General features: G+C 38.4%; 2 protein-coding genes and 1 long non-coding RNA gene across 15 annotated transcripts in view; 1 reads left to right on the forward strand and 2 right to left on the reverse strand.

Annotated features, from left to right (window-relative positions):
* Window positions 1-14203, forward strand: part of LOC122887804 (glutamate receptor-interacting protein 2-like) — a 267289-nt gene extending 253086 nt beyond the window's left edge. For 10 of the 11 annotated variants that reach the window (XM_044221385.1, XM_044221405.1, XM_044221341.1 and 7 more), the window contains exons 21-25: window positions 2373-2487; window positions 3068-3263; window positions 3497-3705; window positions 6638-6784; window positions 7471-14203. In XM_044221385.1, the coding sequence (XP_044077320.1) occupies window positions 2373-2487; window positions 3068-3263; window positions 3497-3705; window positions 6638-6784; window positions 7471-7629 (826 nt within the window). In that variant the 3' untranslated portion in view covers window positions 7630-14203. The remainder of the gene's footprint in view (window positions 1-2372; window positions 2488-3067; window positions 3264-3496; window positions 3706-6637; window positions 6785-7470) is intronic. The other variant, XM_044221350.1, reaches the window with a different exon arrangement.
* LOC122887873 lies at window positions 6646-18676 on the reverse strand. Its single transcript, XR_006380631.1, has 4 exons — window positions 17505-18676; window positions 15716-15872; window positions 7432-7623; window positions 6646-6778 (listed from the first exon to the last, which is right to left on the reverse strand). It is a non-coding gene; the product is annotated as an uncharacterized LOC122887873 (long non-coding RNA).
* Window positions 18677-20245: 1569 nt separating this feature from the next.
* Window positions 20246-27695, reverse strand: part of LOC122887842 (sodium- and chloride-dependent taurine transporter-like) — a 36619-nt gene continuing 29169 nt past the window's right edge. For all 3 annotated transcript variants that reach the window (XM_044221453.1, XM_044221463.1, XM_044221444.1), the window contains 4 exons: window positions 26785-26887; window positions 26293-26393; window positions 25658-25828; window positions 20246-25225 (listed from right to left, as the gene is read on the reverse strand). In XM_044221453.1, the coding sequence (XP_044077388.1) occupies window positions 25067-25225; window positions 25658-25828; window positions 26293-26393; window positions 26785-26887 (534 nt within the window). In that variant the 3' untranslated portion in view covers window positions 20246-25066. The remainder of the gene's footprint in view (window positions 25226-25657; window positions 25829-26292; window positions 26394-26784; window positions 26888-27695) is intronic.

A 27695-nucleotide genomic window follows, 5' to 3' on the forward strand; every position in this document is an offset into this window, starting at 1 on the left:
TGACCATTTTTGATTGCATACTATACATTTTTAGATCATTTCGTTCAATCCCCGCAGCCGTTTGTTTCCATACATTTTTGTACTGCATGAAAATCTGATAATGCAGACTTGAAACTTGCTTTAATTGTCTAATCCTGGCCTATAATTGGTGGCCTGTGGGCCACATCCAGCCCAGAAGCAAACTCCTAGTGGCCCAGCATACATACTTTTGATATATGACCAAATAAGTAAACTACATATACTGTATAGAGTATGGAAGTAGCTAAAGAGTGAGCCATCTCACTTCCTTCTCATCTCTGTTGAGGGTTGCATATGCACAGTACCAATCGGGCAGGATGTTTACAGATGTAGCAACACCGCCAAGCATATCTTTCAGTCATCAGCGTTTTCTCATGTGAGCTCCGACCACGCTTGGTAGCTTTTCAAAACATCTGGCTACTGACCATCACAAGTAGGGACGTGCTCTCTCTCATCTGTGAAGCACTTTGAACTGCACTAACGTGTATGAAAGGTGCTATACAAATAAAGTTTGATTGATACTGAAAATATGTCAACCCTGAAACGTAAAACTGACATTGAAAACCGTCAGTTTAACCCTGCCTGGGCTGGCAAGTACTTGTTTATTTTACCGCCATCTCCAAATGCCTGCTTTTTTTTTTTTTTTTTTAATACATTCATTTGCATTTGTTTAAAATTTGTCAATACCAAAAACTAAGAAAAAAACTTTTTTTTAAATAGGCTGGTGAAAATGTCTGGACCATCTACATTTCCTGGTTTTAAAATCTGGCCCAATTGAATTTGCAATTGAATAGCCCTGGTCTAATCCATCACACTGAACATCAGGCCTGCAGATTTACTGAAGTCTGTGCACTGATTTACCTCAAAGATAATGTACAATTGAGAAAAAATAATGCAGACTGTGTTCATTGTGATGACTACACAACTCAAAACAACTGTTACTATATTTTTGTACCTCACTGGAATGAATGGAAACCAGTGGATGCCTGGAACACTGTAGCATGGTTTTCACAATGGTTAGTTGTGATTTGTAGTAAATGGGCTACGACATACAAAACCACTGGTATGATCCTTTAATGACACATTGATTAAAATGGCTAAATTGACTGAATGCAATGATTTAGTGATTTCATGATGTTAAAATAAGTTATATTTGCCATTTTTGTGAAACCTTGGCTGCTCACAATCCATAATTATTGGACAACTTATTAACATTATATGCAAGGCAAATTTGGAAGATGAAGAATAGGGTTCCTACACTGTTCTCCTGGTATTGATGTGACCACTTTAAAACACCATTAAAGCTGAAAATCAGATCATTAATCCCAGTTATTGCTTTATTTGCAATCTGAAGTGGTGGAGTACGGAGCCAAAACAATGTAAATGTGTCACTGTCCAAACATTTACAAGCTCTAAAGTTACAGTTTAGTGAAACTAATAACTCAAATAATCTAGCGACTGTGTTTCTTATAGCATAAGTTAAGAGCCCAAGTTGATGTCTTCGAATTGCTTGTTTTGTCCAACTAACAGTTCAAAACCAAAAGATGTTCAATTTATGATATAAATCAGGGAAAAAGATTGTTGAATCTTCACATTTGGGAAGCCAAAACTGGCAAACGGTCTGCATTTTTACTAGTTAAATAATTTACTGTATATGCCTAATTTATTTATTTGTATATATATATTCAAAATTGCAAGTTAATTTGCAATCACTCTAATCGATTGACTAAGAGTCAATCGAAAAACTAAGAGTTTGTGGTGCAGTGGAAATTTCAGTGTGGCGGTTGACAGTCATCAGTATCTGTGTGTAGTGATGAGTCAGGAGATTAAGCCTTGTGAGGACAGCATCATTCACTGGGGTTATGTAATACTAATGGGGGTGGAGAGATAGAGAGGACGGATGGCTAGAAAAAATATCATCATCTGCGCAGTGAAAGTGAATTAATCTTGTCAGTCAAGGACATTCAGTGTTAAAAGATTACTCATGTTGGATTTAACCAGAACGAATAGCCTTGTCCTGTACTGACATGTTCGCATCGGCTTTGTTGATGATGCTGGCCCATTGCTAATACATATAGGAGTTTCTGCCTTGATGGGCAGAGTCAATTCCGCAGTACACATTTGTTCACATTACAATGACTCTTGATTGGTCAGGTTATTGGTTTAAGGTACAGAAACGTTACTTGTTCTAGAAAAAGCACAAGTTCTATAATAAACACATCATGACCAAGATTCAACCCAAAAGGTGTTCCAAGCATGTAGGTTTGTCTTCTTTGGTGGCTTAAAATGTGATTAGATAACTTGTTTCCAAAGCAACTTAATTTACTTTCATTTCATGTTTGTGTGTGTGACAGATTTATTGGCCAACAACCGGACGGTATTTTGTTGGATCCAGAGGACAGTTTCTGGTGTCAGGCGCTTGAGGATCTGGAGACCTGCGGCCAATCAGAACTACTCAGAGAGATAGAGGTCAGTTAGCATGTTAGCATCCACCTTTAACTTAAACTGCAGTCATTAGCATTAGCGTCCTCCGACAAAACGGTTGAACCACAGAGTTGCCACAAACAAATGGCATGTTAGCAATAGCATCAAACATGAATACAATCCTTGCACATTTATACATGCAGGTTCACTTAAGGTGGATTTATAATTGACGCATATACAGTATCTCTTTCGCATTTTCTCATTACAGCTACGTGCGTAGGCGCCGTAACCCCTTAATGCTATACTAACTATAAATCCAGATTTTTGTACACATTTTTGTAGTGATATCACAGTATCAAAACCATTAGCACACCATCCTCAGCCACTAATTAGTTGTGAGCAATTAACAGTAGTATTACTCATCAAACATAAGACCTTGATGTAGGCTACCCTGGCTTTTTACCATCCGTATCACTCAAATAGGCAGTTTTAACCTCATCTCAACCACCACAGCCAGAAAGATGAATATATACCTAATACAGATATATAATGATACACATACCTACTGTTAACACAGTAATGTTAGCATCAGCTGAAGTTTAAGTGTGTGTTTTGGTTTGTGCAGGCATCCATCATGACAGGAACAGCCATCAGTCTGGGTGTAGACGGTGTCAACAAGCCTCCAGCTGAGCCCATACTGAGCCACAGCAGAATGAGTCCATTGCGGAGGAATTCTCTCCTGCACCAGGGAAACCTGCTCCACCAGGGTGCCCATCTGCACGAGGAGGACCACCTCCATGAAGAGGCCCAACTCCACCAAGGTAATTCAAAGGCAAATGTGACAGAGCCAAGGGTGGTGGTCTCTCCAAGCTCATAATATAAGATTGACAAAATTACTCCAAAATCTAATACAATGTCTTTCTACTCGAGGGAAAATAAACAAATATATTTTATGTACAAGCATGCTGCTGTGTATAGAAGTGCTGTTCACTAACTGCTTGTTGAAATACGTGTTTTAATCTCATTTAAAAACCAACCCTTTCATCCCACCCAGACGCTCACCTGCACCAGGAGGTCCATTTCAACCATGAGGCCCACCTGCACCAGGGGGCCCACGTCCACCAAGATAACCAGTCCCCTCTTATGCACCACGAGCCGAAGCCCAAGGCCTCATTGAGAGTGTCAGAGAGGACATGGGAGTCTCGTCGGATCAAAGAGGAGATGCAGGGGATTCTGTCCCCAACGCCTTTGGAGCTGCACAAAGTGAGTTCAAAGCTCTGTCTGAAGACACTGCCATGATGTGGCTTCTGTCCTTGGTAAGGATTTGATATGATTGCATAAAGAGAGTGCGTGAGTGTAGGGTAAACACTAAGAACAAATGTAAAGTAAAAGTTTTGACAAAGCACGGGGGAAACAGCTAGTCAGGCTCTGCCCAAAGTTCCAAAACATGCTTACCACTCCCTCTAAAAAACAAAAAAACTAGATATAATGTGTTAATTAGTAAATTTTACTAATTAATTAACACATTATATCTAGTTTTTTAATCTGTACACAAATAGAATCGTTAAAATGTCAATGTGTGGTATTAGGAGGAGTTACGTGCCGTAACAATTTCTTGACAAATCCATCTGCCTGGCATTTCTGTGCAGTCTCTTTGCTGGTTGCCTAGCAACTTGACAGCAAGACTTCAGGCAGTCACTGCTCATTACCAAAAGATTGTTACAACACAAACTTGTTGTTTTTACTTTCTATTTGTGCACAGGCAAATTAAACACAATATGTCAATTAGCTTTAGGTGTCGGTAGGCATATTTTTCAACTTTGGACAGAGCCAGACCCCGTTCTATTAAAGTGTCCCAGTAAGCCATGACAGTGAACCAGCATGCACAATACTAGGACCCTGACACCAAAGCAACTAAATAGAATTCAGCCATCATTCTTTTTTTTTTTTGTTTTTCCTACTGTCACATGTCAAAATGTCTTCTGTGGAAAAGACCTATTTGTACATATTTTGGATTGGTTAACTTAAAATTAAATAAGAAAATTACTGCAACTTTGAGTTGGTTCAAGTTTAAAAAGTCATAAAAATGACCTTTTTTATGAGTTTGAGAGACAGTTTTTACAGTGCAGGGTATTATGTAATACAGTATAGAATGTACAATTTATGCGTCCACCCCCCTTGGGCAACTTATACTGGCAGCTACATGTCTTCACCCTCCTATGAATTTACAATAATGACTTCATACAATGGTCTGCTCTAACTTGTACAGCCCAGGGCCAGAATGAGAAATACATTTGTTATCCACAGGGAGAAAATACATTCAAGTCTGATGGGCTCATTGGCCATCAGCCAAAATGTTACAGCTTTTAAATGCTGTCTCATTAACAGATCATACAATATTCATATATCATACAATACTGCCTTTTCAGTTTGTTTGTTAACCAACAGTTCTTAGCAAAACATCGAGCCAGCATTACTGTAAAAACCTTGCATTTATCCTGCAATGATTCTGTGTTGAGCAGCGGTTGTTTGGTGGAGCAGCCTGTCAAGCACTTATCCTGCATTTTGTGCTTCAGTAAAGCACAAAGCTGATTTAAAAGCAATAAAGCTAATACCATTCCCTGTACTCTGTCAGCTGAAAAGAGAACAATACAGAAACCCCACAACCCATTTTGGGTAAATTTCAAGAAGGATTTTTCTGTCAGTGTTCTTAAAAATAAAAAGGATACAATCATACAAGTCTTGCTATGTCTCACAAATTTGGTTGAATGTCACAAAAAAAATTGGCTTAATGTCCAAACTTACGTTTAGATTCACTTCATGTGCCCTGACACGCCAAGCCAACATTGCTAGCATCTGTCGTCGCTTGTATTCTTTGTGGTGCATCAGCAGCCATTTTAGCCTGTTCAGCATGTTAAATCTGGCCTTTGTGAGAAAGAGCCGTCTGTCCTTAATTTTTTCTCTGCCTTTCCTTCTTCCACAAGAGAGACCAATGGCTGGCAATGCCAAAGCAAAACTTTACACTGCCAGTTGCAACTTTTTGTCAGACATTCTCAATTCGTATTCTGAGCATATGATGAGAAGGTTTAATAAGATTTACTGTGACATAAGAATGGTTGGCTCATTTGTTTTGTTTGTCTTTTGGATTAGGAGCACAGACAACTGACCAATCATTTCCTTTTACGCTGGTAATCAGTTGTCGTCTTTATAGTCTGTTCAAGTGCAACTTTTAACAGAGAACATTAGATCATGTGATGGGACACCTGTAGATTAGCGATAACTTTTTGTGTTCGGCTTGTTGTGTTAGGGCCCTTGAAGGCCTGTGCTAGCATATGTTGTTGTTGTTTTTAAGATAGATTAATGGCTACCTGGCAATCTGTCACAACATATCAAGCCTGTTGCAAGAAATCTTGGTGTCCCGTTTGATAGCAATTTATGTTTTGAGCAACATATCACTAAGCTTGTCCAATCATGTTTTTATCACCTCCAGAAATACTGCAAAAATATTTTAAATCTCAGTGATGCAGAAACTGTTGTACATGCTTTTATCTCCTCACGCATTGATTATTGTAACAGCCTGTTCACTTGTTTTAATCAAACTTTGAAACGACTGCAGACTGTACAGAACTCAGCTTAACCAGGACCAGGAGATACAATCGCATCACACCTGTTTTAGCTTCTTTACATTGGCTCCCTGTCTGTTTTAGGATTGATTTTAAGATCTTACTTTTAAGGCTCTTCATGGCCTGGCTCCAGACTATATTTTAGACCTTGTAATCGCTTATGAACCCTCACGTAGTTTGAGATCTTTGGGCAGGGGTCTCCTGTCTGTTCCTGAGTCCAGGATGAAAACTAAGGGGGACAGAGCTTTCGCCATCAGGGCCCCGAGGCTCTGGAACAATTTGCCCGAAGAAATTAGGCTGTCTGAGTCAGTGTCTGCTTTTAAGTCTCTTCTCAAAATGCATTTTTAATAATCGAAACGCATATTCTGATCTTACCTGAGCTGTCTGTTTATTTTATTGTTTTTATATATTTTATATTGTATCATTCACTGTGGTATTTTATTTCTCTCTCTGTGAAGCACTTTGTGCTCTATAAATAAAGTTTAAGGTTTCTGTACATGTTTAAACTTTGATTAAACTAAACAGAGATTCAATTTCACCAAACCAACCTCACATTGTGTTGTCTTCTGTAGGTAACAGTGGTAAAGGACCCAGAGATTGACGACTTTGGCTTCAGTGTGTCAGATGGCTTCTTGGAGAAAGGAGTTTACGTCAACATGATCAGACCCGACGGCCCAGCAGACCGAGCCGGGCTCAAACCCTACGACAGGATCCTGCAGGTAAAGAGTAGGGCATCTGTTTAGGTTTATGTTTGAGGTTGTTAACATCCATATCTGGACAACAGCGTAGAACTTGAAGCCCTTTTATACATAGTCCCAAATCACAGTGGCATGTTTTTGACAGGCTCAAGATGGCAAAGGCCTGGCAGAGCAGCACCGGGAAAGATGCCATGAGCCTGGTGATATCTGTGGGTCTGACATTTACTCACCACAAAAGATTTAGCACCAAATAATAAAATGCGATTAACTTATGTCTTCTAAATTTCTTTAAAATGTTGGCCCGCTGAAATTAGAGCACTTAGTATAAAAACAGCCTACAATTACTACATGGTTCAGCTAATGTGGATGTAAACACCCTCAAATTAAAGCTCAAATTCACCATTTTAACCACGTAGTAATTGTTTAATTTCAGTTCCATGTGAAGGAGTTCAGAGCAAAACACAGCTTCATCTCATTACTACTTACGGACTGCAAGGTTAAGCATGCTATCAGCACTAGCCTGAGAGGAGCCATGGAAGATTAAAGTATAATCATGGTTTATTATGTCTTGGGTCTTTTTTTGTAGTTCAGCCGTCATTTCTATCAGTTATACAGTAATAACATTTGTTATGTTAGCTAGCTAATGAACCAACAGCAGTACTATTTACCAGAGCAGCCATTGTCTGCGTCTCGTGTTCTTTATCCAGGTGAACCATGTGAGGACGAGGGACTTTGACTGCTGCCTGGCAGTGCCTCTGATCACAGAGGCTGGAGACAGACTGGAGCTGGTCATCAGCCGCAACCCACTGGCCAATGACGACGGAGAGGACAATAACAACACTTTAGATCACCCGCTAGACCTGTAACACACACACAAAAAGACAGATGAATCTCTAGACATACACACACACACACACACACATTCACTCTGTCACACTCAGGCAGGAGACATACTATATATCTGGTGAAGTGTAAAGTTATATCTACTGGAACTGGCCCAAACACACACACTCCCCACCGGCTTGCAATAATTCTACTTAAACACAGAGACTCTCACACACACACACTTGCATGCTCACAGTCGCTCCCTCCCATTCACACTGGGTTGAACTGCTGTCATACAGTAAATTTCTCCATGGAAGCACTGCCACAGTGTAGAAAAACCACCAGAGACACTCTCCCGAAAGCTGGCTTGGAGTCCTCACAGTGTTGTTCCAACATATACAACCACTTACTTGGCACTTTAACCAGCCATGTTAACTGATTCTGACTCTTTAAATCTTGTTTTTACTTAAAACAAATGAATAAAAACCTGCAATTTGGGTGAGGTAATTTCAGCTGTTTTTAATGCCAGACCACAGGTTTATAGAAATTTCTAGTGTTGATGGTACCAGAGGGACCTGCCTTATTACACAATATTGTAAGTGATTTTGGAACATTGAGTGAAACTGCATTGATAAAAGAAAAACTGCCTTGCTCAGTTTGCAGATTTCATTTGTTTTAAGAAAGGCTAATAAGATTCAATAGAAGATTGAACCGACAGTTTATAAAGGAATTGTGTCTGGCTGTGGTCTATACAGATGTAGCCATTGTAGAAGGCCATATTGCTGCTAAGAGTCTGCTCAAATACTGCTGCTCCATTGCAATTCCCAAGAGTAATTTTCTAGAAAAGGTCAAGTTTAGCTCTTTTTCCAGCTGTCGCATGAAGGCAGACATCTGTATTATACCTCTGCACATCATAAGGTTAGCACAGTGATATTATAAAAAAGAAATCAAAACAAGCATTACAAGGTCAAGACAATGATGTCATCACAACTGCCAAACAGTTTTTGTTCAATCCAATCATCGAAGGGAAGAGAAAGAAGGGAAGGAATTGGGAATTCTTTCCTGTCCTGAAAAACATGGCATCTTAAATGGAATTTGTTAACAAAGGCAACTTTTGCTGCAACACAATTGGGCAGCTGTTCTCGTGGAGGTGCCCCAGAGAAAACTGTGTTGCCAACAGAAGAACATCTTCCTACAACATTTTGAGAGATTTTTGACCCTTTTCTGTTTTTTGTTTTGTTCATTTTGCCAACTGCCGGGAGAATTGCCCATCTACATTGCCCAATCTGTCACTACAGTTGTCTGAGAGCGCTGGGTTCATCTCACCTCAGCTCAATGCTGGCCTACAAAGTCAAAGAGCAGTAGCTACTATGTATGTATTTTAAATAGCAGAGCTCATGATTAGGGTTGCAGTTCAGCATATTTCGCCATTAAAAAAGGTATTGTGCATAGCACTTATAATGAGACATTATGTACCACATACATTTTGAGACATTAGTATAATTGCCATGAACAAACAAGGTCAAGGAGCCTGTCAGTTTTTAGCAGCAATCAAAACTATATCTTACACTGTGAGCCACTGGGGCAGGTTTTGGGTATAATTGCTTTTTTGACGCAAAATAAGAATAAAGCAATGTTCTTCAACAACAAGCAGAGCTAAAGCTTGCGAGTTTCTGGTTAAAACAGATGGTAAAGGAAATGAAAGGCTGATAGGAGAATATTTATCCAACATGGTTTACATTTTTTGCCCAGGCAGGCTGTGTAAATACTTGAGACCAGTGTTGACTCAACAACTCAAGAGCCACAGGTAACATAAAATATAGTTTCTTAGAGAAAGATACATTACTTAAGGGAATAGCAGGGAATAGTATTTTTGAGGGCTCACATTTTCTCTTTCAAGATTTAGCATTAATGCTTTACACTTATTGTGCTCATATCAATTGAGGCTACACCACATATTGCTGCATGTACAGGATTGTAAAATGTACAAGCATAACTACTGTAAGCATGTTTAGCATTATTGGTACTGGGTGTACATTATTCTTTGACTAGATACGTAGATGTCAAGATTTAGCGTACCAGTGAGAACAACAAGCAAACTCAAAAACAAGTAGTATCCTCTTTGCTATATGAAGCAACAGGGTTCACAGGCAATGCAGTCTCAATTTAAAAAAAAATAAAAATAAAAAACCTCCAAGCATTAACAGCATCACTGTTTTGGAATAGATTCTACTAATCATCATCACCACAGTCTCATTCATAATAAGCTATGACATCTATTTTGACAACTGATGTTTAAAATGCTCCACATAGCACCTTCAAATGATGTCTAGAGTACAGATCAACCACAAACACTAAAATGTTACTGCTGTTTGGCTTTGTAGGCGAGACTGGCCCTTTTGTGGCACAAAGATCATGAACAAAGTTAATGGCATCATCTGCAAACATATATTGAATTCGTCAGTATGCTGAAGATAAGTGCCAAGCTGTTCTGACTAGGAACAAGTCTCTCTCTCACACACACACACACACACACACACTCCTACATTCTTACAGAACTGAGCCATTATGCAAAGATAACGTAATCTCGTGTGTCATGTGTTTGTCTTAACGTTTGTTCACATCTCTGTGTGTTTGGCTGTGTTGAATTCCTGCATCTCTGTTTATGATGTGCATGTACATCAACAAAGCCAGTCGGAGGTGCTAATTAGAGCCTTAGTGCTTTGTCAGCGCTGTTGATAACAAAACACGGTGTCATAGTTGCTGAATTCATCCAAAATTGACAGAATTCAAAGGTGAATTGATTAAGGCTGCTGATTGTGTTATTAGTTCTCTTCCACCAGCCATTAGCATTGCAAGTAACAGAATTTTAATCTGCGATTGGATGTTTCGCACCGAAATGCACCAATTTGACTTTTAAATCAAAGAACCAGATATTTTCTAACGCAGCTGTTAATCTTCGGCTCCATCCGAGCCGTGGAAGTGCTCCAATTAGTGCGCCCGAAATAGCTCCACCCACTTTGCAACTCGTGGGTATTGTAATAAGACAAACTTGATCATTTAATGACCTTTCTAAACTCTCCCACCTCTCCTCACCTCATATTTTTGGTCTGTTTGGTAACAGCCGAGATTCCTTCCACTTCCTACACCTTTGTTTTCATGATTTTCTCTTATTTCGGCCAAAACTTTCTTTGCCCCAATTATCTGTGGATAAACAGAAATGAGACTGCCACGTGCAGTAGGAGGGGAGTGACAGCCAGAGTGTGTGTGTGTGTGTGTGTGTGTGTGTGTGTGTGTGTGTGTGTGTGTGTGTGTGTGTGAGTGAGTGAGTGAGAGAGAGAGAAAGAGTAGATACGGGATGTGTGTGTTCCTGTGTGTATGGATGTATGTATGTAAGCACAAGAAAGAGAACTAATAATACATTGAGTGTACAAAAATGTGTGAGCAAGAGAGACAGCGCATACAACAGAGACCCACAGGAATAATACACAAGAATGAGTCTGTGAAAGAGGACAGAATAGCCTTTGTCCTCTGTTCAAGTTGAACATTTTGCCAATCCTTCAATCACAACCTCTGTTCTCTCACTCTTTCACTCTGTATTTCCTCACGTTTTTACATAATATAACAGTTAGAATCCAGCTGCCCCCTTTGAGAACACCCGTGTTTGTGTATGAATGAGGGAGCCTGTGTGTATGACTGTATGTGTGCCTCTCTGTGTGTCGAGGTTTCTGTGTGTACTATACATGTGTGTTTAGATGTACGTACTGTATCTATGGTTGTCAGTTTTTTCCTTTTGAGCATATATGAGGTTTTGCGTGTGTGTCTGTGTGTGTGTCAGAGAGAGGGCTAGGTGGTGTACATTTCATTGTACAGTGGTGATATTTTTCAGGGCTGTGGGCCATTTACTCCCTTACAAACCCTAATGAGACTGAAAACAGTATAAACTCTGTTTTTGTGAGCTCCCCGGAGAAAGACTTTTTCATAAATAACAAAAAAGGGACATTTACTTCTCTCCAAGCACTTACTACAAAAAAGAAGCACACTGTTTAATACCATGCACTAAATATTTTCATGTACAAAGGAGCAAACTTGTCTGAGTGTTTTTTTACGCAATGTCAAGTGGCCAAAAAAATGTTTTGTAAAGCAACAAAAAAAAAAGACAATGCTGAGAAAAGCCTTCCAAATTGTTCTGTTGGTTTTTATATGTATGTATATGTATGTACATACGTACGTACATACGTGTGGTCATTCATACTCCCTATGCATTTCTGGGTCAAAGGTCAGTTTAAAGCCCAATCCGGAATCGTAACTAAAGTCCCACGGATGAGTGAGAAAACATTTGAATTCCTTTCAGTTATATAATGTAATAAATGTAACAAATTACACATTTACAGTTACGTGGTTGAGCATGTAAAAATTACAAAACATTAAATTACTATGACAATGTAGGGGTGATGTTGCCATCATTTGAAAATTATTATTATTATTACAAGTTATTAAGTCATTAATGTATTGAATTTCGAGAGAGACATGTTGCATTGTCAGTCTGAAGATTTTATGACCGTATACAGCGTTTTATTACACTGGTCTGTTACCATAACCCCCAATCCCGTTAAAGGATGTCATTTGACAAGTTATTACACAAACTGACATTTATCACATCATATGCTGCAGTAAGGCCTGCCCCCTTCAAAACACACAAAATGTATTGTGTTTTTATGGTTCATCTTAACCTAAAGCTTAAAAAGAACCTAGTTTCTGATCAAGAGGATGCCAGCTCAAATCCCTGTGTACAGTAAGGAAAACCAGGCTGGGGAAGTGTAATGAGTTTCATTCCTCTTTTCTCTTAATGATGGCTTTGGCAGCAGGTCATTACTGTGTGTTTCTATAATAAGTTCCTGCTGGGGATGGTGCACGTGTTGAGGGGTTTCTACTGCATGAGTTGTCATTATGTAATATAAGCCAGTCATTCATTGTTTTAATTTGGACACACACACACACAAAAAATGAGATCACTGCTTACTGTTTCTGTCAAATCACGCCTTTCTGCTATAGTGTTGCGTTAAGAGGAGGGCTTTCATTTTTTTTTTTTTTTTTTTTACCCTGCAGTGGCCATTTTGTAGGTTCTCGGCTGCTATCTAACAGTCGCAAAAGCTGATTGTGTAACGTGGCTGTACACAACTAGAATTCAGACATGGCTTCTGTATTTGACTGGGTCTTATAATTTGATTAGATTTTGCATATTTTCTAGAAAACCACAGTATCTGTTCAACTAACTGTCTTACTGCCCGGAAAACTATAGGTAACAATTGATTATGGTTAGTTAAATATTAGCCTATTGCCTAGATATTGGTTAACTAGGTAACTATAGTGTCTTGTCAGCTAACTGCCATAGCTTTCTGCCCAGAAAATGTTAAGTAGCTAACCGTGACATGTGGTCAGCTAACAATTATATTTCAACAGTTACAGTCAACTAGCCAGAGTATTAAGCAAACCATTAGCTTACTGCCAGAAAACTATCCAGGGTGGGAAATTAGCACCAGCCACCAGCCAAAGCCAAATGCTGGTAAAATATGAAAGTGCTGGAAAATAACACAAAATAATGGTTTACTATTGAGTGGCTGGTGAATTTGAACATTTATCTGTCAGTGGCTGGTAGAAGTTCACATTTTAAAAAGTTAATTTCCCACCTGCATTAACTAGCCAATCATTAGTATCTGGTCATTTAACTATTAGCCTACTGCCCAGAAAACTGCAGTTGACTAACCAACTAACCATAGTATCAGGCAGCTAGTCATTAGCTTACTGATTAGATAACTACAATTAACAGTTAACTGTAGCCTATCGTAGAAAAGGTTTCAGTCGTAGTCATCTGGACACTAACTGTAACTGTAACCATTAACTGTAGCCTATTATCTGGTTTGCTAAACATTAGCAGATTTCCCACATAAATTCAGCTTGTGATTAGCTAACCATTTGCTCACTCCCCAGATAACTACAATTAACTAGCTAACCGTAATGACCTTACCAGTCTGTGGCATTGCTATAAACATGAGTATACGTTTCTTCACTGGTCCTCCAGCCAACTGTGGATGTGACTCTACAAATAACAAATTTCAGTCTCTCTTATGATCTATTGGTCATAAGAGTGTCTCCAATCTTTGCTTCACATTTCTAATACATCACATGACAACTTTTTCCAAAAAAAAAAAGTTATTTGATTCATGCAGGCTTGTACATTTTAAATTTGTTTTTCTAAATTAATTTTAACATAATTTCAAAAGATGTGTTGACATGTGGCATCAAAGCATATTGCGATTCCGGATTGGGCCATTAATAATGTATGCGTTGATATTGTGTATTTTTTTTTTTTCAAAATTGTGTAAAGTTCTATTCTATGTAATATAGTATTTTTCTATGACATTACTCTTCCGAAACATGGGAGAAAATACAAAACAAAAATTATGAAAGGGAAAATAAAATGTATAACTTTGTTGTTGTTGTCGTTTTGTTCTTTTCATTTTCTATGAAACAAAGAGTGTACCGCTATACTTCTCTTTTCGAGAAGAAGATGAGAAAAGATCAAAAGAAAGAAAAATAAAATGTCTAATTTTATGTTGGGTGACTGGTCTGTCGTTATTTTGGTGTGTCTTTGTGAACTTTAATGTAACCAAAATACTCACTGTTTAAATCGCACCTTTTATTATAAGGAAACTGTATGCACAAGTGTTCCATTTGGAATTCAGTAACATGTACAAGAAGTCATTTTACAACTAAAAAAGGAACCTGGTTTTAATTTTGGTTCCTTGCCCATAATACCACAAAAAGTCACTGTGGAAGAAATACTTCTTAGGTAGGCACAAACTATCGGGGTATGTCTTAAATCTTAACATCACATGTTTCTGTGCTGCATATAATCTTAATATTTTTTCACTTGCAACACAAATATGCTCAAGGAACTTTTGCTGAATTTTATTGGTTCCAGAGCATTCTTTCTAGCTCTGTGTGTGTGTGTGTGTGTGTGTGTGTGTGTGTGTGTGTGTGTGTGTGTGTGTGTGTGTGTGTGGAGGAAGGTTTGTCGGGTAGGGGGATCGGCATATACACATTGACATGCATCGTCTTATTGGTCTTATTCAAAGTGTGTATGCGCGTGTGTGCATCTGTTTATGTGGAAAAGCGTGTGTCTGAATGTAAGTATTTGAGCCTCTTTGTATGTATCCGTTTTCCCGTCTGTGTGGAAATTGTGTGTACGTGATTTTATTTCTCCCACTGTGCTAAATAATATGGTTCATTTTGTGTGTGTATACTATACATACTGTTTCTGCTGACTCAATTATCCCCAGTAGTCTATTGTTACATAACAGGTCCAACACACATGGAAAAGTAGTTATACACCCAATGCACACTATATGCACATTTACACACACAAGTACGCACGCACCCACCTACCAGGTCTACTAAAATTCACATAAACAAGCCAAACTCTAAACAAGAAATTATGTCTCTGGACTGTATCACAGGTCATCATGATTTTCCACTTCCACCAGCTGTGGTGGAAAGTAACTAAAGCTGTGGACAGACCTGAAGGCCAGCTGAAACCTACAAAGACAGGGGGGAAAAAAAAACTAAAAAAAAAAAACACAGCTAACAACTGACTTCCAACATCACGCAGATTTTTTTTTTTTAGTCTTGGCAGCCAGAAAGGAGCACATACTAAACGACTGAGTAAATACAGAGACAACACACTGGGGGACAGGTAAAGTATGGAAAGAGTTGCATCACTAGCAGGCCAACACACGTTATTGTGTATTTTTTGTACCAAACCAGAAACTGACATCCATCAAAAAGAGTTTGAGAGAAAAGAGATTGTGGGTCTAATAAATCATCACTCTCAAATCATATTCATAATCTGCCGAATGATCGTAATGTGTATGCATACTTTTATTCAAATACTGTACTAAGAACAATTTTGGAGGTACTCCTACTCCACTACATTTTAGAGGGAAACATACTTTCTACTCGACTGCCTTTGAGTGGCTACTGTAGTTACTGGATACTTTACAGATTAAGATTTTACATACAAAACAAATGATCAGTTTATCAAAAGGGTGTGGGGCACAGTCCTACCACAAAGGTGTCATTGAGTAAGGAAGCTGAGGGTTAGTTTCCTCCTCAGAGTAGAGGGATGATGAGGTTCAAACTGTGGCTTGCCATCTTCTTCATCAAGGAGAGAATCCAGAATCCAAAGTCCATGGCACGGTGTCTTCATGGGGATCTCAAAAACCTAGACAAGGCATCACAAAAAGAGTAATTAAAACACACACACACACAACACATAGCTCCCTAGATCACCTCAGTCACAATTCTTGTTTGTTGTCTACAAGACTGCTTAGCTTTCACCTACTTTATGACTTTCACATACAGATTTATCAAGCATATATTTTTTGTGCAACTGAGTTTATCACTAGTTCCACACTGTTTTTATCGTACTCCGTGTCGGACTTGCTACAGAGATGTAGTTATTGCACGTTTAAGTAAACTAAATATAAAACTGCTTTTGCCCCAGGCCCATTTATTTATATAGTTAAATTTATTTTTTATTTTTTTTTGAGTGCACACCTCCCATGCATTATGCTAAGATGAAACTCACTGCTGAAAGGTTAATAAAATAAGGAAAAATCATGTGTCAAAAAGGTGGCACATGTCTACATGCAGCCTTCCACACGAAAACACTGGTTAGCAGCAACTGGGCTACAGTGTGGAGGAAGCTGGACATGCCAAATGGGAATAAACGGGGGAAAAATACAACTGGAAAAATGTGCATATACAGTGTCCCTATGGCCTGTACCAAGTAACTGCAACATCCTGGGATCAAAACTGGCCACATTTGATTTTCACATCATTCCTCACTTGCTTTGCCTTTCCATTTCCTGTCTATTTCTATTTTTGACTGTAGAACAAAAAGGCGAAAGTACCATGAAACACTAATCTTAAAAACATGCAGATTTGTTTTTGCTTTTTGCTCTGTGTGAAGGCCAAAAAACTGTCATTAAGATGAAATGGAAAAAGAAATTCTCAGCAGCAAAGTCTATTCTTGGAGCTGGCGGGCAGAGAATGGAAATGTCAGCGTTGTGTTTCTTTCTCTGGAGTGCCAGTTATGTAAAACTCAGACTGCGGCAACATAACAGCAAAATTAACATTGATATTATTCAACAGCAGGTTTAAGCCAACCAACATCCTCTGTGTTCATGCTGAACGAAGGGGCTTAACCATAATAATCATGTTGGTATTTGTCTTCCTTGTCTGGGCAAAATTATAAATTGAGACAAAATAAGAACAAAGACTTGTGACTGGATTTGTACTGTACCTGAAAGAGCTCTGTCTGTACTGATTACTTACTGTGAGGCATAAACTGGGCATTTTTAAATAGTATTTTATGTAGCACTCTTAATGAGAGTCAGTTGACTTGATTACAAAAGTGTCTCATCTAACCGCAGCTGTTGAGGGAAAATTACAGTCTGGGAAAATGATCTGTGTTCACTACCCAGCTTCTATTAATCACTAGCATGACTGAGCCTTTATGTCCCTGTTGTGAAACGGATGTTTGGGTCAAAACATTCCATAAACTGAAGCTTTTTCCAGGAGTTTCACAGAGCTGCTTACTGCCATTATTTCAGAACATGCAGCTTAATTTGGGAGAGGTTTGGGGTTGTTTGTACAGTTTTTCTCCTGTTTTTAGTAGTTAGGAGATTAAGTAAGTGATTTCTGTTTTGGGTTATTTTTGTTTGGTTAGGTAAACACAGGTTGGATTGATTTTGCTTACTTTCTCTGGGTTGTTGTGCCACCATGAAACCAACACAAGCGCTTAACTTTAGAAAAATACATTTGTTAAGGAGAGGAAAAAAAAGTTACTCACCCCAACAGTTCCCAGGACTGCAAAGGTTTTCGCATCAAACGATTTGCTTCAAAACACAACAGGGATATCAAGAAAACGGTGTTGACTTATTGAAGAAGGAGAGCCTGGTGGCAGCAGGTCTTGTGTCCTCAAAGGCTGCCACGATCATCAACCAGAACCACCTGGGCAATCATTCAACCCAACCAATCATAGCAGCTTACCTGCAGCTCATCAGACACATGCACAGCCACTCCACAACAGGTCCACATGAAGAGAGAGAGAGAGAGACACCCACAACACATACCATAGTATACACATGTCTTGTATGTCAATACAAGGTTAGGTTGTAACAGTGGAAAAGGTTAATCAATGTCTATAACATTTATTTGTAATAGCTTGCATAGACTCATGGTCAAGAAATAAATAAAAGTTACTTTAACTAACAGTACTGCTGAATGGAAGCAGCACAGATGCTTAAAACTTAAGTATGAATTTAATTGGTGTCGTTTGTTGTACGTTGTTTTGGTTGCGTATTTATGAAAGGCTTATTGTTGCTAGAAGACGAAAGTAAAGCCAAAAACCCACATCCAGTCTGCAGCTGGCATAGTTGTTGTGTAGACTATTGTTGCCTAAGTGCCAGGACAGAAATATTCTCAGAGTTATAGTTCACACAGTGTGCACTGAAGAGAGACGTTAGATGGGAGAAAAAAACCCATCAAGAACAACATCAACATATTATCTCAAGTACAATTATAAAATTTGGTCATTGGAATAGTGTTTCTGAGAATTTGTTAATACATGTCTGTCTTAAAGTCAGCACAACTTTCTGGCTGTGTAGATTTACATACACAGGGGAAAGACCAAAATCCAGTACAGCACTGATTTTGTTAACTTAATGTCAAAAGACGTCTAGATGTCCAGATTAAATCTGCAGTCCTCATGTTGTTATTAACTTGTGTGCACACAATATGGAAAATAACTTTTCAGACTTTGAGAGCTCCATAAAAATGCTTGGGCTGCATTTGGTTACGTGTGTAAGTTACGTATGTATGACTTCTTTGACCTGCAACTCACCTAATCAGTGCTAACTGGGAACAGCACTACAACTAGTTGGTTAAGACTCTGAAAACACCAACAGTTCTTGCTTCTAGGACTTTCGAGGCTTGCATTATGAGAATACACAGCAACAGCAATATAATCAGGTGCCAATTGACATATAATCTTAATTACAGATAGGTTACAGTTGCGCTGTTATTGTATGCCATGGAGCAGTTTTCAACCCATTTGATTACTTCCACATATTTAAGGAAAACTGGCAGCAGCGAATGTACTGGAATGCAGCCTCCTGCGTTGGCTTGAATACCTTAAATATTGTATTACAGGCTTTGTAGGATTAGCGTTTATTATGTTGTCAAGGGGATTTAGGTACATAAGTCCCTCGAGTTGGGAAATTAAACTTGAATGGAATGATCTGTGTGTGTGTGTGTGTGTGTGTGTGAGTAAATGTACTCTCAGCACCTGAAAATGTTGAACAATCATCCAGACACATGGAAGTCAGACCTCATTTTCTGAAGACAAATTTTTTATTAAGAAATAAAAAAAAGTTTTACACCTTTGTAAAACCTGTTTGAACACATTTTTTTTTCCTAGCTTACAGGTTGGCCATAGAAATAAAAAATAAAAGCTTTCAAATTCGTTTAAAAATGTTTTTTTCTTCACCAAGAATTAAAAAACATTTTCCCATGTACATTCTCAAAAAGGAAGGGCTGGTATACAGTGTAATGCAGGAAGGACGGCGGCATTGTCAATGGAGGCAATGATCAGAATGAGTTTGATGATCGAGAGAATGGGGAGCATGAGCGGGACTCCATTTCCCAGAGGACTCAGCACTGAGATCACCGTCATTTAAGTAAGTGAAAGGAGGAAAGATGAATTTACAACCTTTTGTTTCATTGTTAGAATATTGTCCTCACAAGTCAAAACTTGAATCAAAGCTAAAAATGCCTATTGTTTAATTAGGTTACATATAACTATGGTTCTCTGAGTGACTTTTTCAAACTTCAAACCAAAGAACGAAGATGATCTTTGAGGGTGCTGCCAGGAAATGGAGCCCCATTTATCTTCCTTTGCAGAGTCAGAGTGACTTCAGTGACAAAACAGATTTTGTGTCACTTCTACATAGCCTGAAAATCACATCTGTGTGGACTAATGTTGTTGTCTATATCACAGAAACAGACAATCGGATTCTGAATCCTGCAGATATGGTGGTGTTTTCGCACCAGTAATGAACATGATGTAGGCAACATGGAATTTTAAATCATTTTAAATCTGTTCCTGTGTAGATGTAGTTTGGTTTTTCACTTTCTTTGATAAAGCACTAAGGTTCCAGGGTTTGGCGGAGCGGAGTTTGATTTAGATAAAATGGCTGAATAAGCAGAATGTAGAAATTGCATACAAGAAAAGCCCACGTTTGATATGGTGTAATCTGGTTTTTATTGGATTTACTGCTTTCGCTGCTGAGGGACAGGCTTCCCAAAAGCAGCTGAAATTGCTCCGTTATTTGTTCCATCACAAGCCTTATATGGTACTTGTTTGATTTTTAGAGATATCGCTGATGTGAAATGGTGAACTTTGGTGGTGGCGTGCTTTTGGAAAGCTGCCTGATTTTCTAGCAACACAGCAGTATTGAGATAAATATAGGCGGGTAGGCTTAGTGGCAGTGTTTCTGTATTTCATACCCCTCACAAACTCACAACTTAACAGTCTATCACAAAAAATTTATTTTGCTAAGAAATTCAGTTTGATGTGAAAAAGTTTAGTAATCATTTTATTCTCAGTACATTTCAAACCACAATAGCTTTGATGGAATAGTTGTTTAGTTTGGTTTAGTTCCACACTGCAGAGCATTTTGTGGCACATTTTAATTTAACTGGACCCTGAAGATTCAAATGTTCTTATTCAAGAATTCACAGGCTATGTTGTCTTACTTCAAAGGTTAGTACCACCTCTTGGAAAAACAGAATGAAAAATAAAAGTATTCTACAAAGTATTGCACGTAACAAATTGTAGCTTTTTTTGTTAGTTTTTTTGATTGATAGTTGTACATGTTACTCCAATGACAGAGGTTCAAATACACAATATTTGGAATACAAAAGGCAAATGTGACAGACACACAATCGAAAACAAAATAAAACAAGAAACTGCTTAATTCAATAAAACAAGATCAATAAAAATAAAAAACAATTTTTCTTTTCACCCTAAAAAATAAATCTTCAGAAACTTTTACATTCACCCGCAGGTGACTTTCGCATTTCGACAGTCGGCGGTAAAAACTTGTGCATCGCTAATGCTTCGATTCTCTTGCAAATGCATCATCTCTGAGAAAAATGGGTTAGCTTAGGTTAACGGAAGGTTTACGTAGGCTAACTGACAGGGAGTGTATGAAGGCAGAGGGACAGGTACATACTGTAAATATACACACAGAGGCAGAATAAACCAATAAATGACTGCATTAGTTATTATTTCTGGTCCATGTTTCCCCACCAAAAGAAGGATCTTAGCACTAGCAAACAATTTTATTCAGTTATGAAAGTGTATATTTACATGCCCCAAACTTATTTTTGTGTCTGTGGTTTTACTCTTTGCAACAGATGTTAAATTTTCAACATTGCCATTGACAGCTATTTCTTGAAGTTCCCACAATTGCTGTGGGAACAGTGCATCTTAGAAATGATCAACCCAGAAATTTTGAAATGTCATAGATGCACCAAAGCTGAAAGCCTGTGTAGACAAAATTAAAAGGTAAGACAGAATTGTTAACTGCCCATAAGTGCTCTGTGCAATGTTTGTTTTCAAAATGTCATAAATAATTTTGTATGTTATTTAATGGTTTCTGATGCTGTTGTTCTTACTGGAAGGCGCTGACAGATCTTTCCTTTCAGCATTAATGCTTTTTCTTAAGTGCAAAGATCCTTCAGGGAAATCAAGAACCAGATCTGTACAAAAGTTTAAGATTAAAATGAAGCTTTGTATCTGTATTAAAATGGGAGGTCTGCAATGGGAGCTTAGCTGTACAAAGACGACTTGTATAGGAAAAGTTTGTTACAGTATGAAAATAGATGTCTGCTGTGGATTTGGTTTCACAAATCCCTTTTAATGATATGAACTTCTTTATTCTATTTGAAGAAATGAAATAAACTGACAAAAAAAATGATCAAAGCTTAGATGAAATATGAAATGAGGACCTGGTGTCACGATCACTTCTGATGTGATATTGGTGCTGAAATTCTTGCAATGCATGTGTACTGTATAACTGTATATTTGATTTGAAGGACTGGCTTATTAACTTTTTGATCTATTTTAATATGTCTGCTTTTGGGAGAACAGAAGCACTTTGCATGTTTTGACGGTATTCAATTTTAAAAAATTTTATTTTATTGTTTACTATGGAGGCCAGTGAGGACCCTGAATAAAAAGATGGCAGTGTTTTTTTGGCCTCATCATTTGATATGAAGTCCAAATTATACAAATAAAGTGCAATAAAAACTCACTTTGACTCACTCTCTGTATTTCTGCCTTTGATTGTGGATAAAATAGGCAGTTAAGGTGTGCGATTTTCCATTCTGTGTAGCAAAGAACTGAACCAATGGCCTTTTAGGATGGACAAAAACATCAATTTTGATTGCTACCATTAGATGTCGGCTCTTTGTCACCTACAGTTACAAGTCTAATGCAGCTAGACAGTAGATAAATGCACTACAGAGAAGGTCCTGAGTGGATGGTCGCTGGTGACACATACACAGGGGATACCCCTTGTTACACAGACATATGAAAATGATTGTAACAGTTGTAACTGTCATACTTCTTAGATAGTCTGCTTTCAGTTGTTAATGATTCAGATCAACTCATTTAAAATGTCTTTAGACAGCCATAATATTGATGAAGTTAAGGCTCTAAATAGATTAACATATATGTTAAGTGCAGGTTTTAGGGGTGTAGGCCACAATTTACCAGTGTCATTTTCTTATACAGTGCCCACTTTCACAGCTTTCATTAATTAAAAGTATATTCGATCAGAAGTTGACTGTTGACTCTTCATTTTTGTTTTTGGTTAGGCTTAATTTGAATTCCAGGCAGCATTTTGAAGTCTCACAAAGTCTGACTTTACACATTTCATTTACTGTCGCTATGCCACAACACTCATTCTGATAATCCCAAATGATGATAGACACCCAATTCCCACTAACTTGCAAGGAGTTTAAGTTGCAATGTGTAGAAATTCTAAAACTTGCACTGTCAATCAGGTCATTTGTTGACCTTTTAATTGCTTATTAGAACAGTTGGGGTTCCTTGTTTGACATGGAGCTCTTCAGCTCTCATTTTAGATGACGTGAAGCAACATGGTGGCCGTGGAAAAAACATGGCCAAACTCTGTCACACACTGGCTCTAATTTGTCTGCAGCCAGATGCCACATTTCACAGTGTCTGGAAAGAGTTTGACTCTCAGACAAGTTGACAGTCTGACACTGCCTGATTTGTTGGGACTGTCAACCAACCAATGGTTGCTTTGAGTCACTGAGTTGGTGACATGCTGTTTAACCAATGGCTACAGTGCCAAGTCTGGCTGAATTTATCCCAATTAAATACTGTCCCCTGGTATTTACAACTACGAATTTACAGATGGAGCCATTGTAAAATTCCCCCCTTTATTTTTTTACCGTACATTGAACTGCTCGCTGAACGTTTGACCCACACCCCGACAAGAGAAAATATTTGGGAAAAATCTGCTGCATTGTTTGTTTGTGTGATGCTAAAGACCACAGGACTGTGGCAGGACCAACGCAGGAGTAATGTATGATGAGGACTATTACTACAATGGCTACCATTGTAAATGTATGATTTGTGTAATAGCTTAGTATTTTCACCAGATGAAAAAAGTGCTCCTTCTATGTAAAACTACAGCAATTATCATCAATAGTGAATACCAATAACATTATAGTCTTAATAAAAAAATCTAAACATTGATAGAGGAAAAACTAATAATAATGTAACTTCCTCTGTAGAAAATAAAATAAATCCAATCCAAAATTGTAAGCCAAGAGTGCCTAGTGCAGTCACTAATGTACTGTAAACTGGTCTAGGACAGAGAAAGATAGATAGAGAGATAGATATAGATACTGATTAACTACTATTGTACAGTACGCCACAGACAACACACTCAAGGGTTCAACCTCCACACTTCAAATCCTTTCAGATACCTCTCTCTTTGTGCAGGAGCGGGTTTCCCCGACACAGTCTCAGTGCTAGTTTTCTTTTTGACCCATAGTTTATGGCTATGGAAGATGGGCTTATTTGTGCTAAGGTGCATTTAAGAACCAGGATCCTGGTTTAATAAGGGTCATCGGTTATCATGGCTGTGTCAATTATACATTTCTCATTTTTGTTTTTCTGTTTTTTTTGTTTTTTTTTGTTTTTTAGCTGCACCAGGCAATTTTGTGTATTAGTGGCTCATAGTTACCAACCTGGCTGGTCTATGATTATAGGGGAAAACAGAGGAAGCAAAGGAAGCATTTATCTTTGGTGGCTGCAGCTTTGGCTTTTTGCTCTTGAGTTTTGATTTGTCATTTTTCTTGTCAGTTTTGTTGGTAGAGATAGAGTTTGGACAGAAAAAAAACACAGTCTACAGGATGTAAAATTTGTGGAATTGGGACTGTGACAGCCACATTTTGAAATTTAGGTTGGTACGTTTGGTCATATTTCTCACTAAAAATCTTGCCTAGTGCAGCTGAAACAACATCAAGATGCTTTTCAGAATCTCCGATTACTGAAGGGGGACATGCAACTTTATACATGTCTATCTCTAATTGTGACATGGGTATGACATTGGATTTTTTTTGTTAATAATGTTGTATCTGTAGTGTTTCGATCTCATCTAAACTGGGCCTCTACTGAACACAGTGGAACAGAATAAGCCAAAGTCGGACCCTATGGCACATACCCTCAAATAAGTGCATCCTGTCCATTGTATCACAGGCAAAGAGCTGTTATATATTCCAAGAACTGCCCAAAAAACCTGCTTTTGGTGATCTGCGATCAATGTAGGAAACTTTTTTCATATTGTGGCTACAAAAGGCTGTTTGATTCCAAGACTCAATAACCACTTTCTTCCTTTTTTAGAACAATGGCTGGTTTTCTGCGAAAGTAGCTGGTGGAACAAACAGAAATCTACCAGCATATGACCAGAGGCTGGTGCTAATTTGCCACTCTGCCTTTAAATGAGACAATAGTGGGACGTGTAGTCACATGAATATTACAAATAGGAAAAAACAGCTTGTGAGCAATTCAGAAATACATTTTAAATGTCATTGCTATTCTCTTAAGAAAACCACCAAGACCAAACTACTTCCAAAGTATTCCTAAAAGATTTGAAACGGGAACTTTTTTTTTCTTTTCCTTAAAACCCTTATCAGTCCACCAGACAGACAGATAGACAGATAGACAGAAAGCTAGCTAGCTTTAGAAGCATTTTAGAGGGCAGGAGAGGAGAGGAGAGCGATCTCATGGAGAGCCTCCGCCTCACTCCTTTACATCATGGTTTCTACGATGGTGTGGGTGGGGGCCTTCATCAACAGGCCCTTGTTCCCATTGGGGTCCAGCGGGTAGGAGAGCTCCTTGAGGCCACGGTGGTCTGCGGGACGGGAGCTGGCCCCACCGCGAACCGGGGCAGCCACTGCCTTAATCCTCTGCATGAAAGATAGGAGGAGAGAGGGATGGATTGGAGAAGTGCGAGAGAAGGGCAGGTTAAAGGAGAGGTGGAAACAACAGAGAGCAGGAAGGAGGTGAGGGAAAGGAAAGAGGTGGCAAACCACAGATGGAATGATGGTGAGAAGGGAAGCGAAAAGAGGAATGGAGTGAGCAATAATGGAGAGGGGGAAAAGGATAGAGAAAATGCAAAGAATAAAAAAAAGACATAAAAGATGGTTAGAAAAAGCTTAAAAATGGGTTTAAAAACCAATTACATAAAAGCAAAACCTACAAAATCTGCATCTGAAGAGGTGATTTTTAATAATTATTTAGATTTTTTTTTTGCCTCTGTCTGACGTGACCAGCCTTATAAACAAAACAAAATGATTTGACAGCTACATAGCTAACTACCAGATAGCTACTCCACCCACCTCAATGAGTGGTCCATCAGATCGGATGATCTTAATGACAACCACCATGGGGATGCAGATCATGGAGGCCAAGGCCAGAGTCCAGCCTATTCCGATGGCCCAGTCAGGATACTCGTAGACCTTGTTGTACATCAATGGCTTGTATTTGACCAAGGAGAAGATAAAGCAGCCCTGGAGAGGAAGAGGAACAAATGTTTAAATACAAATTCCTGCCAGCATTTAAAAGGGATAGTTTCACATTTTCAACATTTTTGTATCTGGTCATTTGGATTCATCAAAAACCTAAATTCAATATACACCAAATTACTTTACAACAGTCTTATTCAATGTAGTATTTTATCTATTGGATTATGTTTGTTGGACATAACATTGTTTTCACCTGCTGTGGAGACAAAAATGTTTTGGTAAAGCATTTATGGAAGGTTCAAGGCAAATGTTTCAAAGGTGTGAAGCAATGATGTATTACAACAAAGATGACAGATCATTATAAAGACTAGTACAAGTTTCAGGAAGCAGAAGAATTGCTGTGATAAAAAGAGGAAGAAGAAGTCAAACTCTTTCATGTCATCGTCTGCAGAGTGAAGTTAACTGATGATTATGGTTTACTGTTTATTACAGTAAAAGCAGGCCCTCACCATGCACAGTAAAGGAGTGATAACAGTCCAGCTCCATTTCATCCAAGGATTTGGTCTGTAACCAAGCATGTCCTCAAGCGCATCGTAGAAATTATCAACACCTGTAAATAAAAACATTCAGATTATTTTTTGCAAGTAAAAACATATTCACTAACAGGATGCACAGCAGTTAATAGGCAAGGCAAGATTATTTGTGTAGCACATTTTAAACACAGAGGCAATTCAAAGTGCTTTACATAGGGCATAGAAAATGACGTAGAAAAAATAGACAGAAAATAATAGAAAGAAAGTGTCAGTGCACTTAGATAGCTCCAAGTTTAACAAAGGATATCATTTAAGTATTTAAGCCATTTAAGTATATGCTCTTTGAGAGAGTGCCAAGACAACTGGACAACACATTAGAAGCATTCATTTCCTGTGCACTAAAGTCAGCTGGTAAGTCATTAAGTATACATCCTACAGGTTCATAATATTTTGGAGGATGGTACTCACCATAAACCCAGGCAACAGCTATACATTCAAAGAATGCCACCCACAGAAGGCACACACCGCTAGCTGCATAGAAATCAAACAGCTGGAAAACATACATGCCACCCTGCAGAGAGACAGACAGACAAACAGGTTTTTATTTTCCCCCCCAGGTACATGCCAGGCAATATTTTCTTTTTTTATATATCAAATAAATAAAAAATAAAATAGAAAATTCTATATTCTTGTGCCTTTCAGTGCATACAGTTTTAGTACAGAAAGGTGGCTTTGCCTTCCTCATTGCAGTGAGCTACAGGAACACTTGCTAAACTACAAAAGATTGTAAATTATACATGTAATTCTTGAAAGATCATAAAATGATCATTAAACAATATAGTGGTGAGAAAGAGATATTTTAAAACTGAACATCACCAAATGTGAGTGTCTGCATACATGCCCGTGTGTGCTCACGTGTGTGTGTCTAGTGTGAAAACTGTTTTAACAATCATGGGAATCCTAAACTTGAACCAGGCCACCGCAGCCATAAAAAGATGTTGTCATGGGAACGACAGAGGGACAGAGAGAGAGAGAAGCGGAGCAGAAAATAGAATGAAGGTTGAATGTTGCGTGAGAACAGAAAGAGGGCTGGGAGGGTGGTGGTTTGAGAGGAAGGAGAGGATGAGGATGGATGAAGAAGAAGACAATGATAGGCAATGATAGAAGGTAAAGGTATGATTATCTTGGAGACAGAAGGAGAAGGCGGATTGTGAGATTAAGTGGAGAAATTGGAGACATTGGATGGACTCATTTGCTTTTGTGTATCATAACTGATTCAACTTGCAGATATTTCCTGTTTTAAAGTAGGTTTTGAAATGTGAAATTTTCTTTTCTGTTTTTCACATTATATTTTGACATGAATAGAGGAACTGGATAGG

This window comes from Siniperca chuatsi, linkage group LG2, assembly GCF_020085105.1.
Source record: "Siniperca chuatsi isolate FFG_IHB_CAS linkage group LG2, ASM2008510v1, whole genome shotgun sequence".
Classification (NCBI taxonomy): Eukaryota; Metazoa; Chordata; class Actinopteri; order Centrarchiformes; family Sinipercidae; genus Siniperca; species Siniperca chuatsi.